The 18,515-nt window shown below is 35.4% G+C and overlaps 1 protein-coding gene across 4 annotated transcripts in view; it reads left to right on the plus strand.

Moving 5' to 3' along the window:
* The window catches only part of fmnl2a (formin like 2a), a 146,480-nt gene that overhangs the window by 117,111 nt on the left and 10,854 nt on the right, over window positions 1-18,515 (plus strand). For 2 of the 4 annotated variants that reach the window (XM_089133020.1, XM_089133021.1), the window contains exons 15-26: window positions 1,654-1,833; window positions 6,442-6,566; window positions 7,437-7,639; window positions 8,222-8,456; window positions 10,518-10,586; window positions 10,663-10,743; window positions 11,887-12,016; window positions 12,139-12,302; window positions 14,314-14,415; window positions 14,550-14,648; window positions 16,051-16,174; window positions 18,073-18,174. In XM_089133020.1, the coding sequence (XP_088989146.1) occupies window positions 1,654-1,833; window positions 6,442-6,566; window positions 7,437-7,639; window positions 8,222-8,456; window positions 10,518-10,586; window positions 10,663-10,743; window positions 11,887-12,016; window positions 12,139-12,302; window positions 14,314-14,415; window positions 14,550-14,648; window positions 16,051-16,174; window positions 18,073-18,149 (1,589 nt within the window). In that variant the 3' untranslated portion in view covers window positions 18,150-18,174. The remainder of the gene's footprint in view (window positions 1-1,653; window positions 1,834-6,441; window positions 6,567-7,436; window positions 7,640-8,221; window positions 8,457-10,517; window positions 10,587-10,662; window positions 10,744-11,886; window positions 12,017-12,138; window positions 12,303-14,313; window positions 14,416-14,549; window positions 14,649-16,050; window positions 16,175-18,072; window positions 18,175-18,515) is intronic. The other 2 variants (XM_089133019.1, XM_089133018.1) reach the window with 1 other exon arrangement.

An 18,515-nucleotide genomic window follows, 5' to 3' on the forward strand; every position in this document is an offset into this window, starting at 1 on the left:
AATGTGTTCACACCGAATGCGAATAGAGCATCAAAAACGTGTCTATTGCGTCTAAGTTAGACACTTGAATCTTATGCTCGACTTCAAATTTTTCAACGTTCGCGGAAAACGCGTCGCCCAATTCGCGTCATTTTCAACGCCCGGCAACGCAACACCCTATTCGCGTCTTTGCATTGACTTTGTATGCAATCTACTTGCGCAAATAATTAAATTCGCATTCGGCGTGAACACACCATAACTGTTTTGTTTTCAAAAGTTTGCATTTTCAGACTCCCATAACGCCTTTGTCGTGTAAATGAATGCCCAAGACGCATAAAAAAAAGTTTTCTGTTTTTAGTTGAAAACGGTTTCTGGTTTGCTGGTTTGCATGGGAAGTGTGAGTGCTGGTGAACCAGCGACACCAGCACAGTTTAACTAAGAAAAGCATGACTGTACTGGTCCACTGGTTAGACCAGCACTAAACCAGCTCTAACCAGCATAGATAAGGCTGGACCAACAAGTAATTCACACTGGGTTATGCTGGATTTTTAAGCGGGAAATGTTTCAAATGGGTCCAATTCTCACTATTAACTAGTTGCTTATTAGCATGCATATTACTAGTATATTGGCTGATCATTAGTACTTATAAAGCACATTTTAATGCCATGGGCATATTATACACCCCTTAAAATGTAGAAATCCTATTCAATACCTAAACTTAAAGGAGTAGTTCACTTTTAAAAAAAACTTTTGCTGATAAATTTACTCACCCCCATGTCATCCAAGATGTCCATGTCATTCTTTCTTCAGTTGAAAAGAAATCAAGGTTTTTGATGAAAATATTCCATGATTTTTCTCCATATAATGGACTTCAATGGGAACCAAACGGTTCAAGGTGCAAAAGACACTTTCAGTACAAACTGCAAACTGTTCAAAGGGCTTTAAACGATTCCAGACAATGAATAAGGGTCTTATCAAGCGAAACGATCGCTCATTTAAAAAAACAAACAAAGTTTCATAAGCTCAAATGGTCGCCTTGCTCTGTTCTGTGATGTGCGTTTGTGACTCTCCTGTTCAAACTCGTTTATCAGAATGAACGAATCTTTTGCAGAGTCAACTCATTCATTTCGTTTGTTGAATGAACCAAATGACACGAAAAAAGATTTGTTCATTTTGATAAATGAGTTCGAACAGGAGAGTCACAAACGCACATCACAGAACAGAGACCATTTGAGCTTATAAAACTTAAACTTTGTTTTGTTTTTTTTTGTTTTTAAATGAGCGATCGTTTCGCTTGATAAAACCATTATTCATCGTCTGGAATCGTTTAAAGCCCTTTGAACAGTTTGCAGTTTGTACTGAAACTGTCTTTTGCACCTTGAACCGTTTGGTTCCCACTGAAGTCCATTATATGGAGAAAAATCCTGGAATGTTTTCATCAAAAACCTAAATTTTCTTTTCGACTGAAGAGAGAATGACATGGACATCTTGGATGACATGGGGGTGAGATGCCATGACACTGGATGACGTTAAACTACCTTAATATTATTAATAAGCAGTGATTAGGAGTCTACTAAGACAGAAATCATAGTAAACAGTGTGAAATAGACCCGAATCTGAAGTATGACCAGAAAATTGAACATATTTTCGCCCTCTTCCTCTTATCTTTTCAAGTACCAAACGGTCTCTCTGCTGCTCCAGCACCAGCACCCCCTCCTCCTCCTCCTCCTCCTCCTCCTCTTCCAGGTCCTGGTGTGGATATATCTGCCCCTATGCCTCCTCCACCCCCTCCCATGGCCCCTCCACTTCCAGGCTGTGGATCACCAACCGTTATCATGAACTCAGGACTGGCAGGTAACAGAACCTGCTCGACACTAAATACAAAACCATAACAATCATGTACATGCTCAAAGTATGACACAGTATTGCAGAGACATCACATGAACAAAAAACCCCAGTGATTTAGACCCAGATACGCCCCACGCCGCTTAAGAATGTGGAAGATAGCATTAGTGTGTGTTTAAAGTTCACGCGTCAGTTCAGAATGGCTTTGGGTTTCTGTCACCCTGTCTCCTCTCTGAGACGAACGATAACAATCACCACAGATCAAGCTGTTTATTTAGTTTCCTGTAACAGGTTTAATGTCTGAACACGCTCAAGTGAATCACTTCTGTTAGTCTGCTAGTATTTTTCACCATGTCATTTATTGAGAATTTGAGTAAGAATGCATTATTATAATGTGAGTTCACAACATTGGAAATGTGGTCATAAAATGCTATATGATTCCTTGATGTTTCAAAATGCTCAAGTTTATGGTTGGAAAGACTGTTCAAAGTATTTTATGTTTATCAAAGCCTGCATTTATTTGATCAAAAATACAGTAAAAACAGTAATGTAGTGAAATATTATTTTAATTTTAAATAACTCTTTTCTATTTAAATATGTTTTAACCCCTTAGCTGTCACCCCCCCCCCCCCCCCCTTTTTTGAGAATGGGGGTTAAAATGCACTATTCAAACTTAAATGGTTGGAATTTAAGAATGCTTTGGAATATATACCCAAGTGTGGTCTTTTTTTAAAGAAAACACTTATTTAAAAATACTAGATTATATGTTTTATTATGAACTTTTAGCATAAAAACAGAAGTTTCAATGATTGAAAGTGGGTGCATCGACTTTTTGTGACAAAGGTCAAAACTCCTGTTATGATGCAGATTTTTTTGAGGTGCACTCTTGTCATAAATTCATCAATTACTCTTCCGACATAATTTTTAACACAAAACAGGGGTAGAATATCTATTTAGAAGTCTTAGACCTTTCCAACGATATATAATTTGTCATAATTAGATTAGGATTTAATAGAAATATAGTGAAGTAAAGTTAGGTGTCCCGGTACCGGGACAGTAACAGTTAAGGGGTTAAAATGTGAATTGTTTCTGTAATGGCAAGGCTACATTTTCAGCATTCTTCCATATTTGACATAGTAAGAAACCTTATTGACAACGGATTACTTCACTTGTCTTTTTAAAATTATTATTAGGCTACTAAAAAATGCCTTAATCCATGATTTGTTGGTCTGGGACCTCTGTCTTGATCTTTATCTTCCCTTATAAAACAATGCGGTTCTTTGGGAATTTCTGTGGAAATGCAGGCTATAGGAAAATAACGCAAACAGATCTTTGGAATCAGAGGTTGTGTTTTGTCTGCTCTTAATCAGCTCTTTCTCTCTGCTTATTTCTGCTGTGCCGCCATAGAGGGACCCATCAAACTGTACTGTAGGTTTGCTGTCGTGTCTGTGTGTGCTTAGTCGTGTGTGTGTGTGTGTGTGTGGTCATGGTATTTTAGTCTCTAAGTCAACACACTCGGATCCTCTATAATCTCGATCTGACATCGACTCTGAAGCTATATTGCCTGTTGTTCCTCTTGAAACTGGGCATGAAATTGGACACTGCGTTGCAGAACTTTTCCTTAGCGTTTAAAACCCAGAGAGGAACATTCTTTAGACCTCGCTTACAGAGTTCAGCAAATAACAGGACTCTAATGCCAGCCCATGAGAGCACACGTTCCATGAGATGTAAGCTCTTATTTCTACACTCCACAAGCAGACAAAATCTGTTTCCAGAGCTCAGGCCATGAACCGCAACCTCATGGAAAACAACAGTACAATTCACATCAACACCAGATTTACAGATCTATTTGCCATTGAGAATTGTAAATCTAAACGCAGATGCTTCTAGCAGTCAAAGCACAATTTCATTCGGAACACAACACAAATATGTATTGCATTCTCAGCATTACCACCACAGAGTAAGTGATGCAAAAGCCTTTAAGTGCCATTTGAAATTTTCTTCTAGAATGATCATTTTTTATCAAACTTGTATATTTAAGTTCAGTGATTTCACTTAAATGGCAATGATAATACCTATTAATTGTTTTTTAAGTGAAATTACTGAACTTAAATATACAAAATCATCATTAAAGAAGAAAATTTCAAATGGCATTTAGAGGCTTTTGCATCTGAACTCTTCAAGTGTTCTTCCATGGTTTTGTCGGTACTCTGTGGCTGCATGATATGATATATCAAAATATAGTCAAAATCGTGACATGATTAGTGCAATTATTACATCACGAAGGCTGCGATTTCATATATTTCATCCTTAAATAACTATATGCACTGCATGTTTCAGAGTGGTCAAGTGGTCATCTACATGTGCTAAGCTCATGATCCATCTGTTCACAGTAATGCTCCACACAAACTCAATCTCTGAATTTGTTGTGAGTTCCGGTCACTTATAACATGCATTTGACAACACAATGTGTGTCAGTGCCTCACATTTGACCCGATTTGGAAAGAGATATGATTATAAACCTATAAAAAGGAAAATGGATCCCAGTGATTTTCCGCCAAAATAAAAGCTTAATGGTTTAATATTTGAGAATGAAAGAATATTAGTATTATATATTTATACTCTAAATTTATAGTTGTACTATACACTTATTAATATTGTTTTATTAAATATTATTTTAAAATAATATTTTACAGTACAGTGGTTTTATTATTATTTTTTCTTATTTGGTTTAATATTTGTATCAAATAATCACAATAAAAATCATCATTATTATTGCTTTAGTTATATTGAACGGGTCAAAACAGTAGGAATGTGGCAAGTGCAATAATTCAAGTGAAAAGATTATTTTTTATAACTATTAATTTAATAACTATTATAACTGGTTACTTAAAGAGTTTATTTTATTATTTGTTTTCAGTATTTTTATTTCCTATATAGATGCTTTCTAAAAATCTATAATGATTAATTATTTTCAAATTAAGTTACTCAAGGTATCTGCTAAAAAACAAAATATTGCAATGTCACTTTGTAATATTATTTTCGTAATATTTTTCTATTGATATGGTGGAACAACAGTCTGAAGAAAATCTTGCTGATCTAGCTAGTTAGTTTAATTGTCATTTATACCTATGTAGTACTTCATTGATAACACCCTGTGTAGAGGTAGGCCTACAAAAAACATTTTGTGATTCTATCACCCCCTTGAGGACTTCATCATGTTACTGCACAGTGACACAAACACTCGTAAGTATGGAACACACTCAAGTTTGTTTTACACAATTCTATTGAATATATTTCTCATCTTAAGTCATACTTAAAAATGCCTAAAAGTCAGTGCATATCAAGCAATTTACTTTTGAAAAAAAAACAAAAAACTTTTCTTAAAGGGATACTCCACATTTTTTGGAAATACCCTCATTTTACCACTCCCCCAGAGTTAAACAGTTGGGTTTTACCGTTTCCGAATGTATTCAGCCGATTTTTGATATTTAGAAGAATATCAGTAACCAGACAGTTTCTGCTCTCATTGACTTCCATAGTATATATTTTTTCCTACTTGTGGAAGTCAATGATTCCAAAATTGGAGCCTATTTCCAAAAAAAAAAAAAAGTGGGGAATCCCTTTAAGTATTTATGCAAAGACTTTAAATCACCTTTTTATCAGAAATAAATGAATGTGCATCATAAAGCAGTAAGACTAAAAATGCCATGTCCGCTGTAGTGTGTTTGATTGTGTTGTGTTTGCATGTTGAAACAGTGTGCCGTGTCGTTACAGGCGAATGATCGTCAGATAAGACGATAGTTGCGTAAATTCAGGAATGTTTTATACATGCTGTGACTTTTTCTCCTTTCTGCTCGGCCTAATATCACACCATCATATTGCTCATAACGCTCATCTGGACTGGACACTCTATTCTCACCCTCTTTGCCACCTTTGATCAGAGATTAATATCGCTGGATCTTAAATTTAGCCATATTCAAGCATGTTGTAATCTGTGTTTGCTGCCAGATTCAGTCATTAACTGGATCATTTTGGAAGTTGTTATGAAGTATGAACCTGTATAAACGAAGGAAACCCAACACTTGACTCATTGTCATACTAAGACGCTGTTTGAGTCACATCCTCATGGTGTAAACCCCAAAACAGCCCTGAGCATCTGTCAATGTCTCATTTCCTAAACACACAGGACAATGTTGTTGCTCAGAGATGCAGTTTTCAGCCAGGTTTCATGTAATTGCCTCACGTTTGTCTGAATTTATTAAGATAAATCAAAATAGACATAACTGAATAGGTCAGATCTTTCTCTTAGAGAGATTTGATATCTTGACAAATCTGAGCAGTTTGAGACATCTATTTTTCTCAGGAGAACATCTGAGAAGCCTGTGACTTCATGAGAACAATTGACGTCTCATTTGTGATTTACAACAATACAAAATGTCTCATGTTCACACATTTCCCCTCACGACCCCTCATACATGTATGTGCAGATAAACCCGTCCTATCTGTGCCTGCCATTCACAAACCAGCTCCACATCCCTCTGTAGATCAGACTGCATGTTGTGTGTTTGTGTGATTTGCATGAGTGTGACGTGTTCTTTCTGTTATGTTGTGTAGCTGTGAAGATTAAGAAGCCCATCAAGACTAAGTTCCGTATGCCGGTGTTTAATTGGGTGGCGCTGAAACCCAATCAGATCAACGGCACTGTGTTCAACGAGATCGATGACGAGAGAATACTTGAGGTGAGACGGACACAGTTATGAAAAGTTTGAAAAAAAAAGTTTTGAAACTGGGCAAAAACATTTAAAAACCATTTGTTTTGTTATAGTACATACAAAAGCACAAATGCATCAGCTAAATTTCATCTGTTTTTACACAATAAAATCTATTCAAAACAAAAGACACTTCTTATACTGCAATATAATTCAATATTATTATTATTAATATAAATATTAATGTAACATCATAATCTGGAGGATAATAATTTCTGTAATGTACGTATATTATGCATTCTGAAGGCATTATAGTGCAATATTCATGCATAATTAGAGTATAATGCATTATCATGATCAACATCCAATGAATAATGTTCTTATTATAAAAAAATTGGTTATTCTTATAATGTATAGCAGCTGAGGTTACAATCATGCAAATTAAGCATTACCATGCATACTCTGATGTATAAAATATATCTTTATAATGCATTTTTATACTCTACCATTCAAAAGTTGGGGCTCAGTAAGGTGTATTATTAGAAAATTAGAATTTTCTTGTGAAAATTCAGCTTTGTGTCAGTCACAATAAATGCAAATAAAAAACTTTTTTTTAAATATACCTTTTCTTTACAATATTCCTGTTTTTACTGAATTGATAATCAAACGAATAAGAGACTTCTTTCAAAAACATTAAACCCCACACTTTTGACAATAGAGGATTCAAGTGCATTACATAAAATGAATCAGCACAGATGTTTTAATACACACACTTAATACTCAATATACTGAATTGTTGTCGTACAGTATGTTGATTTGCATTAGGATTTCAGTCTGGCTGGTATCAGATATACAGCTCAGGATGTAATTATCAATGGTGACTGTGTTTCTTCTGTTCAGGATCTGAATGTGGATGAGTTTGAGGAGATGTTTAAGACGAAAGCACAGGGTCCAGCCATAGACCTCACCTCCAGCAAACAGAAGACCTCTCAGAAAGGACCAAACAAAATCTTACTGCTGGACTCCAACAGGGCTAAAAACCTGGCCATCACCCTCAAAAAAGTGGGCAAGACATCAGAGGAGATCTGCAGAGCCATCCAAATGTAATTCACAGCCGACGTACACTACACGGGATCACCAGCATCTCTTTATTAGAGCCCTTCATTCTTCATCACTATGTGTAATATTGAAGCAATTACCATCTCAGATCACGCTCCAGTCTCTTTGACGTTAAAGTCCAAATAATAATTTTAAGTACTGGAGAGCAAATGTATCTATTCTAAATAACGAAGTGATTCAACAACAAATTAGGAGTTATATTAGATTATATATTATATTATGCTATATTAGAGTATATTCAATTTTATGACAATGAGACTGTAAGTCCATCAGTATTATGGGAGGGAGCCAAATGTGTTCTGAGAGGAAACATTATTGCGATTTCATCCAGATTAAAAAGAGAGAGGCTTTCGGAACAATTAATAAAATTAGACAATTAGAGAAAGAATACCAAACACTACAAAAAAAATGACATATTTAATATGTTGAAAGAAAATAAATGACTTATTAACTTATAAAGCAGAGGGGCAGCTTCGATTCGCAAATTTTTCATCACTATATAATTGTATGGTGGACTCCAAACAGCAGTTTCTGGTGAGGTTAATGCTTTGATGTGTGTGTGTAAGGTTTGACCTGCGGACATTGCCGGTGGATTTCGTGGAGTGTTTGTTGAGGTTCATTCCAACGGAAGGGGAGCTGAAAGTTCTGCGTCAGTACGAGAAGGAACGCAAACCTCTGGAGAACCTGACAGACGAGGATCGCTTCATGATCCAGTTCAGCAAGATCGAGCGTCTCATGCAGAAGATGACCATCATGGCATTCCTGGGGAACTTCACCGAGAGCGTTCAGATGCTCACTCCGGTAAATAACACAACCCCAGAGCTGCTTTACCACACTGACAACACTTTTGGTCAAGAATTATGAAGGATTTTTCCATTATTCGTTTCAAATCACCCAAGCAAATGTACAGTAGATGACTAATCTGGACTCGCATGTGGATCACACAAACCCAAAATGTCAGATCCCCTTTTCTTTCCCTCTCGTGGTCCCTTGAATTCTTTCCTATGCCTTATTTTTGCATGATGCTTTCCATGAATAGAGTGCAAAATAAAGTTTTTAAGGTAAAATAACTTAGAATATTATGTGAGCTGTTTTATTTCATAGATATTTTACTTTGCTGTCAACACTGCAGTGAATAAAATCTAAAAACGTTTAAAAAAATAAATACTTGCGACATATGACACCACTTTAGATGTTTCACAGTTTTTGGAAACGCTTAACAGTAAGGTCCCACCAGATAATGTTAGGTAATGCATTGCATAGTTACTGCATAACAATGAGGTATACATTTGTTACAGTATTTATTCTTCTTTGTTTACGGAGGCGTATTGCATTCACTTGAAGAAAAAAAAATCTACTCTGTTTTTCTGAATTAACGAGTTAATTTTTCATGAGAAAAATTTTTTTTTCTCTGTTTTTCTGAATTAATGAGTTAATTTTTCATTAGAAAAAAATTTTTTTGCTCTGTTTTTCTGAATTAACGAGTTAATTTTTCATGAGAAATTTTTTTGCTCTGTTTTTCTGAATTAATTAGTTAATTTTTCATGAGAAAAAAAGTTTTTCTCTGTTTTTCTGAATTAATGAGTTAATTTTTCATGGAATTTTTTTTTTTTGCTCTGTTTTTCTGAATTAACGAGTTAATTCAGAAAAAACAGAGCAAAAACTTTTTTTCTCATGAAAAATTAACTCATTGATTCAGAAAAAAGGGAGTAGATTTTTTTTCTTCAAGTGAATGCAATACGCCTCCGTATTTGGTAACATTAGTTTATACAAATTCATTGTTGGTTAATTCTACCTCAGGTCCATTCGATTATATTTAGAGGTAAGAGGAGCACATGAACATTTTTATTGTTAGTTTATGCTAACTAATGTTGTTAACCAGTGTTGGGAAAAGTTATTTTTTTTTAAAGTATTACGTTACAATATTATGTTACTCCCTAAAAAATCAACTAATTGTTTTAGTAACTTTTTAGGTTACTTTTAGTTACGTTACTTTTGCGTTACTTTTTCTCACCTGGACTGGGCTTGTTTGTTTTTTACAACAACAAGTTATTTTTGGCAAATGTTACACGAAAAGAACCTCCTGTCCATTAGAGGGCGCCACTCGAACAAACCTTTTAGCTGTGCTGAAGAATAGGATGCAGGAGATGAAAATTCAAAACTCTTACTTTAGCAATAAAAAACGAAATATTAAACACAAATGTGATGTTGAGCTATAGTCATTTTTGCTTATTAGTATGGTTGAATTGGAATTGCATCAAAAGTCAGCAGCAAAGACGGTTAATAAAGTGAGATTAAATACATAAAGTATATGTGTGTTATTTAACATATGAAAACATGAGCAATTTGACTGTTTATATTCATTTTGAGGGCGAATCTAAATCTGTTGAGATGATGCATGCTCACATTTAGAACTAAAATGACCATTATGATCACACAGAGCACACAACGCCTCTGCACTAATGATGCCTTCACATGCTATCGGAATTATCCGAAATACTAGATTCCTAGTTTAAATATTGGACATCAATGCCCTAAAGTGGGAAGTAGAAAGTTTTCAGCATGTGTAGCATTACTCCTGTTTTATTCTCAATAGTCTGTCAGTCAATAAATGTGAAAACAAAGTAACTTGTGTCTTATTTGAAAAAGTAATTCAGATAGTTTGTTGTAAATTTAAAAATAATATGTGACTAATGTGAAAAAGTGATCTGATTACGTAACTCACATTACTAGTAATGCGTTACACGGCAAAAAACCTAACTTTTTTATTTTTATTTTTTATTCTTGCATGAAAATTAGCTAGTTTTAATGAGCATGAATATAATTTTGGGCCCTTTTTGTCTTGTGCTTTTGTCTCAACAGCAACTTCATGCCGTTATTGCAGCTTCTGTCTCTATTAAGTCCTCTCAAAAACTCAAGAAGATTCTGGAAGTAAGAGATTCACTTCTGTCTTGATTCATTTTCTTCCAGAGTCAGTGTCTTTATTGAGCGTGTATTTCTCTCTCAGATCATCCTGGCTCTGGGAAACTACATGAACAGCAGTAAAAGAGGAGCGGTATATGGCTTCAAACTGCAGAGCTTAGACCTGGTACATTTACATGCTCACTGTTTTTTTTTTTTTTTTTACTCAGATGTTGACTGTTATACACTCACCTAAATGATTATTCGGAACACCTGTTCAATTTCTCATTAATGCAATTATCTAGCAACCTGGCAGTTGCTTCAATGCATTTAGGGTTGTGGTCCTGGTCAAGACAATCTCCTGAACTCCAAACTGAATGTCTGAATTTGGATGTTGGTGCCAGACGGGCCAGTCTGAGTATTTCACAATCTTCTCAGTTACTGGGATTTTCACGCACAACCATTTCTAGGGTTTACAAAGAATGGTGTGAAAAGGGAAAAACATCCAGAATGTGGCAGTCCTGTGGGTGAAAATGAGAACATCGATTTCATGCCTTGTTACCACTGTGCAGGCTGGTGGTGTTGGTGTAATGGTGTGGGGGATGTTTTCTTGGCACACTTTAGGCCCCTTAGTGCCCATTAGCCATTGTTTAAATGCCATGGCCTACCTGAGCATTGTTTCTGACCATGTCCATCCCTTTATGGCCACCATGTCCCCATCCTCTGATGGCTACTTCCAGCAGGATAATGCACCATGTCACAAAGCTTGAATCATTTTAAATTGGTTTCTTGAACATGACAATGAGTTCACTGTACTAAAATGGCCCCCACAGTCACCAGATCTCAACCCAATAGAGCATCTTTGAGCTTTGTGCCCTGAATGTGCATCCCACAAATCTCCAACAACTGCAAGATGCTGTCCTATCAATATGGGACATTTCTAAAGAATGCTTTCAGCGCCTTGTTGAATCAATGCCACGTAGAATTAAGGCAGTTCTGAAGGCGAAAGAGGGTCAAACACAGTATTAGTATGGTGTTCCTAGTAAACCTTTAGGTGAGTGTATGTTAAATCCATATGATTTATGAATGGACAACAAAGCACCTTTTTATTACAATCGTAATTGTTATTTAAGCATGCCTATTTTGAAATGACATTAAAACCAATGTGACAGATGTGGACCTTCATCTATTATTATGTTAGACTAACATTGTTTATGATAACAAAGTGCAAGTATATGAAAATATAAGTATAAAAAATGCATTAAAGTATTTTTTCATCTGTGATTTAAATCATACACTTGAGGGTTTAAGTGGACTTTTCTTTTCCCAGTTATTAGACACTAAATCAACAGATCGCAAGGTCACTCTTCTGCACTATATAGCAAATGTAGTGAAGGAAAAATACCAGCAGGTGTCGCTCTTCTATAATGACCTGAACTATGTGGAGAAAGCTGCCGCAGGTATGAAACGTGTCATATTTGATTATGTTTACAATAAGCAGGGCAGATCGTATTTGCTCGCACATCAAGTTTTGACAACATGTCCAAAATGATCTGAGGGAAATGAACTCTGTGTTCCTCAGTGTCTCTAGAGAATGTCTTGTTAGACGTGAAGGAGATGCAGAGAGGGATGGATCTGACCAGGAGAGAGTACAGCATGCACGGCCACAACACAATGCTCAAAGACTTCATACAGCAGAATGAGAATAAACTCAAAAAACTTCAGGATGATGCCAAGATCGCTCAGGTGCCGCTGACACTGCACATACATGACCCAAAACACTCATTAAACCTGTCAGACTGAGGATGGAATCACGTTTTCTGTTTCTTTTGACATTAAAACTTTTGTTGTATGAAGAAATCCCACTATAACTGTCCTCCCCTGTCCAAATAGAGCATTTATTGAAACTGCGCTCTAAAAAATGCTGGGTTGGGTTGTTTTTAACCCAATTTTGGGTCAAATATAGACAAACTCAAACATTGGGTTAAAAATGTAATTTAACCCTCAGGTGCTCTTCGTTTCGAAGTCACACTTGTTATCTTCCCGGTCAAAAGTGACCGGACACCTAAAAATGAAACTTTCTCCATCCCAGTAAAACCAATGCAATTTATTTTTGTTCTATAATATTTATTCTTTTTAATTTAGTATTTTGAGACCATTTAAATGAATTTATTAATATTTATGCAATATTTATGGTTTATTTTTGCCATAGAAAAATATATATTATTTTCTATATATATATTATTTTCTTCAAAAAAATATTAATGCAGTATTTTAGTTTAATATAGAGTCTAGGCCTTCAGAATAAAAATATTTTTTTGAAGAAAATTAGCACCATCTGGTTACAGTATAGAGAAAAGGCGTAGAATCATGGTGTAACCACTTGATGGCATGTACAGCTCTCTATTGAGAGGCATGTGAATTCCCCAGCTGTTTATGAACACATTTTTTTTGTTGTTGTTGTTGGTGGATTTGTATATATAGTTGAAACAATCTCAAAAACTATTTCTTATAAAAAAAATGACAAAAAACAAATATTCACAATTTTTTTTTCTTTTTTTTTTTTTTTACAATTTCCCATTCATTTCCTATGGGGTCATTTTTGACCAAAGACCACAAGTGTGACTTTTTTTTTTTAAGACCACTTAGCATGCTCAGATCATGACCTCAATTTTTTTGTGTGTTCACATACAATAATGCCATAAAAGTCTCCAAGTTTCGTAACATCGCGATGAAGCTGTGATTTTTAAAAATTCAAAACATACTTTTTGTAATCAAAATTTATTGGTGTGTATGTGTATAAAAGTGTGTTTGTATGTGTGTGTGTGTGTTGGTGGGTGTGTCTATTTTGCACTCTAGATGTTGTAGAGTGTCACCCCTTTCTTGCGGTGTAATTTTTTTTTTTAGAATTGTGGCCGATTTGTAGATTGTACATACAAAAATTCAGAGAATTTTTTTTTTGTATCAATTTCCCATTCATTTCCTATGGGTTGCCATTTTTGACAGAAGAGCAAAAGTGTGACTCACTTTTTTTCTGCATCGTGGGCGATTTGTAGATTGTACACACAAAAATTCTCAAAGTTTTTGTGTTTGTCAATTTCCCATTCATTTCCTATGGTCGGTCATTTTTGACCGAAGAGTACAAGTGTGACTATTTTTTTTACAACCACTTAGCATGCTCGGATCATGACCTCAATTTTTTTGTGTGTTCACATACCCAATGGAATAAAAGTCACCAAGTTTCGTAACATTCCGATGAAGCTGTGATTTTTAACTTTTGAAAACATAAATTTTTTCGGTCAGAAATGACCGAAGAGCACCTGAGGGTTAAAAGTGTAACCCATGGCTGGGTTTATCCATATTTGACCCACAATTGGGTTAAAACAACCCAGCATTTTTTAGAGTGTGAGTTTGCAACATGTCTCATTTTAAACTAATCAAGGGTTCGTTTATTTAGGCTGCTCTATGGCCGTTGATAAATGTTTAGATATGAATAAAAGCCTCAATTAAATAAACCTGTTGATCATATTATGCAATCGTGTCTCCTCCGAAGACTTTCATTAAACTGCTCGATTCATATTAAGGGGAAATAACAAAATAATATAATGTGTATCTGATCCTTTGGGTTGGGATTATACGTATCTTCGTCAACAATGGTATTAAAAATGTAACATTTGAAGACTCAGTAACTAGCCTACATGTGATTCTCTTGTTGTTGGTTATCTCTCTTATGTCTTTTCATATCTCAATCTCTCAGGATGCCTTTGATGAAGTGGTGAAATTCTTTGGAGAAAATGCCAAAACAACACCACCGTCTGTGTTTTTCCCAGTGTTTGTGCGCTTTGTCAAAGCATACCGGGTAAAACGACCAATCACAAATCACCTGTCTCACTTCATCCAATCACGTCCTCCAGTTGTATATAAACCGTACCTGCATTGATCACTCATGTAACATGACTTCCCAATGCCTGATGGGTATTTTCCCTTCATCAGCAAGCAGAGGAGGATAATGAACAGAGGAAAAGACATGAGCAGATGATGATGGAGAAGCTGATTGAGCAGGAAGCTATGATGGAGCAAGAGGATCAGAAGGTACAAATAGAATAAAGGGATAGAGAGAGCGAGTGTGTGTGTGTGTCGGGGAAGTGGAACTGAAGAGTTCAGATGCAAAAGCCTCTAAGTGCCATTTGAAATTTTCTTCTTTAATGACGATTTTTATCAAACTTGTATATTTAAGTTCAGTGATTTCACTTAAATGGCAATGATAATTACCTATTAATTGTTATTTAAGTGAAATTACTGAACTTAAATATACAAGTTTGATAAAAAATCATCATTAAAGAAGAAAATTTCAAATGGCATTTAGAGGCTTTTGCATCTGAACTCTTCAACTGTTGTTTGGGGGCAAAACTGGCCCCAGAATAAACTAAATATCAAAGCTAAATCTAAATCCAGGGATGACATCATTTGGAATATTTTTATTATTTTTATTTTATTAGTTTATAGTCTTTTAGTGGGGTTTAACCAGGGGGTATTTTTAGTGTATATAATTATAAAATAAAACACTTTACAAGAAACTTTATTAGGAACCGAAACGCAAACGTGGTTCATGATCCATCAGTGATGGCCCATCATAATCATAATCTAAATGATGTCATGGCCAGTAAGAAATTTTATTTCAGCATATTTTCTTGTTCATCCATGATTGACAAAAAGTTCATTTTGGCCCGAGTGTGTGTGCGTTTACCGATATTTTGGGGACAAATTTATACCAAGAAGTGAGCTAAATCTGACAAAACCTATTTTGGGGACAAGTTTATGGAATGTCCTCATTTCCTCATGAGGAAAATAGCTTATAAATCATACTAAATTATGTCAAATGCAGAAGGTTTTGTGTGACGGGTAGGTTTAGGGTTATGGGATAGCAGATACAGTTTGTATAGGATAAAAAATGTCCATGGAATGTCCCCATAAACATGCAAAATATTTGCAGATTAATTACAGTCTTTAAAGGAGCTGTATGTAAGAAATTTATTTCAAATAATCATAAAACGGTCCTGATATGTCACTAGACATTAAGAAATCATGTTCATTTCAAATACTTATATCACTGACAACAGCAGTCCGGCCAGGATATTGTCATTTAAAAAGTGAATTTGCAGCCCTCAACTGTCATGTTGTGTTTTGGTCTGATGCTCCACCCTCCACTGATCTACCAATCACGAAGTCAGTAGTGTTGCAGCATTCGGGTTGCCAGCTCTGCTCTAGTTACCACAGTTGCAGATACACACGTGAGGGATAAATAATGTTGGATCCTGCAGCCTATCTGGCAACCTCAAGACAGGGGGGAGGGGTAGGGGATACACTGCTTTACAGTATTTTGAAACTGATTGCAGTACCAGTTTTGGCCACAATCTTACATACAGCTCCTTTAATGACAGCATTAATTGTAATTGTCGTTATTGTGTGTGTGTGTGTGTGTGTGTGTGTTCAGTCTCCCTCTCATAAGAACAAGCGTCAGCAGCAGGAGTTGATCGCAGAGCTGAGGAAGAAGCAGGTGAAGGACAGCAGACATGTGTATGAGGGTAAAGACGGAGCCATTGAGGACATTATCACAGGTAACACACAGTGTTCAGCTTTTGCTTCATCCTGTTACTGTTCTGCATGCAGCGAGCTATAAAACATTAGGACTTCTGTAACGTGTTAGTTTAGCCACTAACCAGCTCTCTGTGACTGGTGGAAAGCTTTACTGATCAATAACTATGTACTGAGCTGAATGTGTGCTGTTGCTGCTTGCAGCTCTTTTTTTTCTCACTTGTCCCACAAAAAAGTCCACTTTTAATTTGCATTGTGCTTTTCACAATGCACGAACCAGCTTTACAGCTGGTCGATAATCTAGTTTATAAAACGATTAGTTCCAATCCTTGATTCTGATTGGCCAATAGCTGTGCTTTATTCATGATAAAACACAGCTATGGCCGCTTCACCCAATGGTTCTTATCACTGTGCAACACTGCGGTTCCTATGTTGTGTTTATCTGAGCTTTCATGTATATTACACATTGGGACACTGTTCACGGTGAGGGACTATTTTTTTTTCTCTAGCGGAAGGAAGGCTTTTAGCGATTTTACTTCATGAAAGTTGCACTAATACATATTTTTTTTTACTTTTAAAATTTTTATTGTGTGGTAACCATTTTATAAAAGCAAGATACTCGTGGAAAGGGGTTACTCCGATTCGCGTCAGGCCTAACAACGCCCTTCAGCCGTTACTTATTCACGATACAGCACAGCCTCTCATACCTTATTGCTTACTGATGTACTGTAATAATACAAGCAATCAAGCAGTTGAGATTTATTATATATTGTAGTACAGTATATATCGCTTATTTGCTTTACATATATATATTAGGGCAGAGCAAAGATTAATTGCGATTAATCGCATCTAAAATAAAAGTTTGTGTTTACATAATATATGTGTGTATACATATACAAAATAATAATACATATGCATACATGTATATATACGTAAGAATTATTTGGACGTAAATACTGTATATATATATATATATATATATATATATATATATATATAATATATGGATAACACATTTTCTTAAATATATGCATGCATGTTTGTGTTTTTATATACACAGCACATACAAATATATTATGTAAACACAAACTTTTATTTTGGATGCAATTAATGGCAATTAATCTTTGCACATCCCTAATATATATATATATATATATATATATATATAATTAAGTTGCATATACTTACACATCTTATATAGTTGTAAAGTTTTTGTTAATTTTATTTTGTTTAATTAATTAACTTAATTGACTCAAAAGCCTCATTTTGCTTCAACTACAAATCGAACTTCTGCATTTTTGTATTCCTGCCTGCAGACGTTCAGAATCGAATTATGGGTGTCGAAGTTTTTGGCAAAAGGGAATTGTCTGCCGCATAGATAGAAAGTTTTATCAAAAGCCATTCTGACCATGCAGTGTTGAATTAGCCATCTAAACTGAAATATCTTTTAATCTACAATAAAGATCATTGAGATGTTAAAATCATAAACAATTGCGAAGGTTTGAAAAGCATCTTTTTTGTGTGTTTTTTGTTTTGTTTTGTTTTTTGTAAATACTAATACATTTTAATAAAAGCTCTCTTTTCATTGAGAATTATTCCAATTCAGTAATATGACCCCTTTATGTTTTTAATTTAAATTTTAACTATGAAAAAAAAAACTGATTTTCTATAATGGGCCAAATATTTAAGAAGATAATTATATGATGTAACATAAATGTATATTTTGTAACATGTGTAATCCTCTTGACGGCTGCATTTCTATTCTAGGCATGTATGTAATCCATATTAAAATAGTTTCATCTTTATATAATAGCTATTAGTACCATGTGATTATGCTAGTGTGCCGATGTGTGTAGAAAGTGCTAACATTGTGCTTGTTGCTCTGGCTTGTTTGTGTCGTGTGTGTTTCATCTGGACGCAGTGCTGAAGACTGCCCCCTTTACTGCGCGCACAGCCAAACGCAGCTCGCGTTACTTCAACGAGGAGCTCCACTTCTAAAGCTTAGACTCTCTCTCTCTCTCAGGTCGCTGGATAAAGCTGCTATCTTTCATTCTCCCCCTCTGTGTGTGTGTGCACCCCTTCACGCTTCACATTCCTGGTTTTATTTCCCCGTGGGCCGACGTATGGTTGTGATGGAATGGGCGTGTTCATTTTTGATTTCTTTTCTAACTAAACTCCTGCATGAAGGGGGGTTTGGGGAGTGGAGCACATGATGTCATCACAGATTTCTTTTGCACGGGGTGTCATACATTCATATTCATCATTGTAACAGAAATGTAATGAGTGGAAATATGTCACAAACAGCCAAACACACCAGTGTTTCTCTGCACATTTCAATTGAATGCGTGGCCTGTATTGGTTTAA

Source organism: Pimephales promelas, chromosome 7 (genome assembly GCF_988280905.1).
Source record: "Pimephales promelas chromosome 7, fPimPro1.hap1.1, whole genome shotgun sequence".
NCBI classification, from domain to species: domain Eukaryota; kingdom Metazoa; phylum Chordata; class Actinopteri; order Cypriniformes; family Leuciscidae; genus Pimephales; species Pimephales promelas.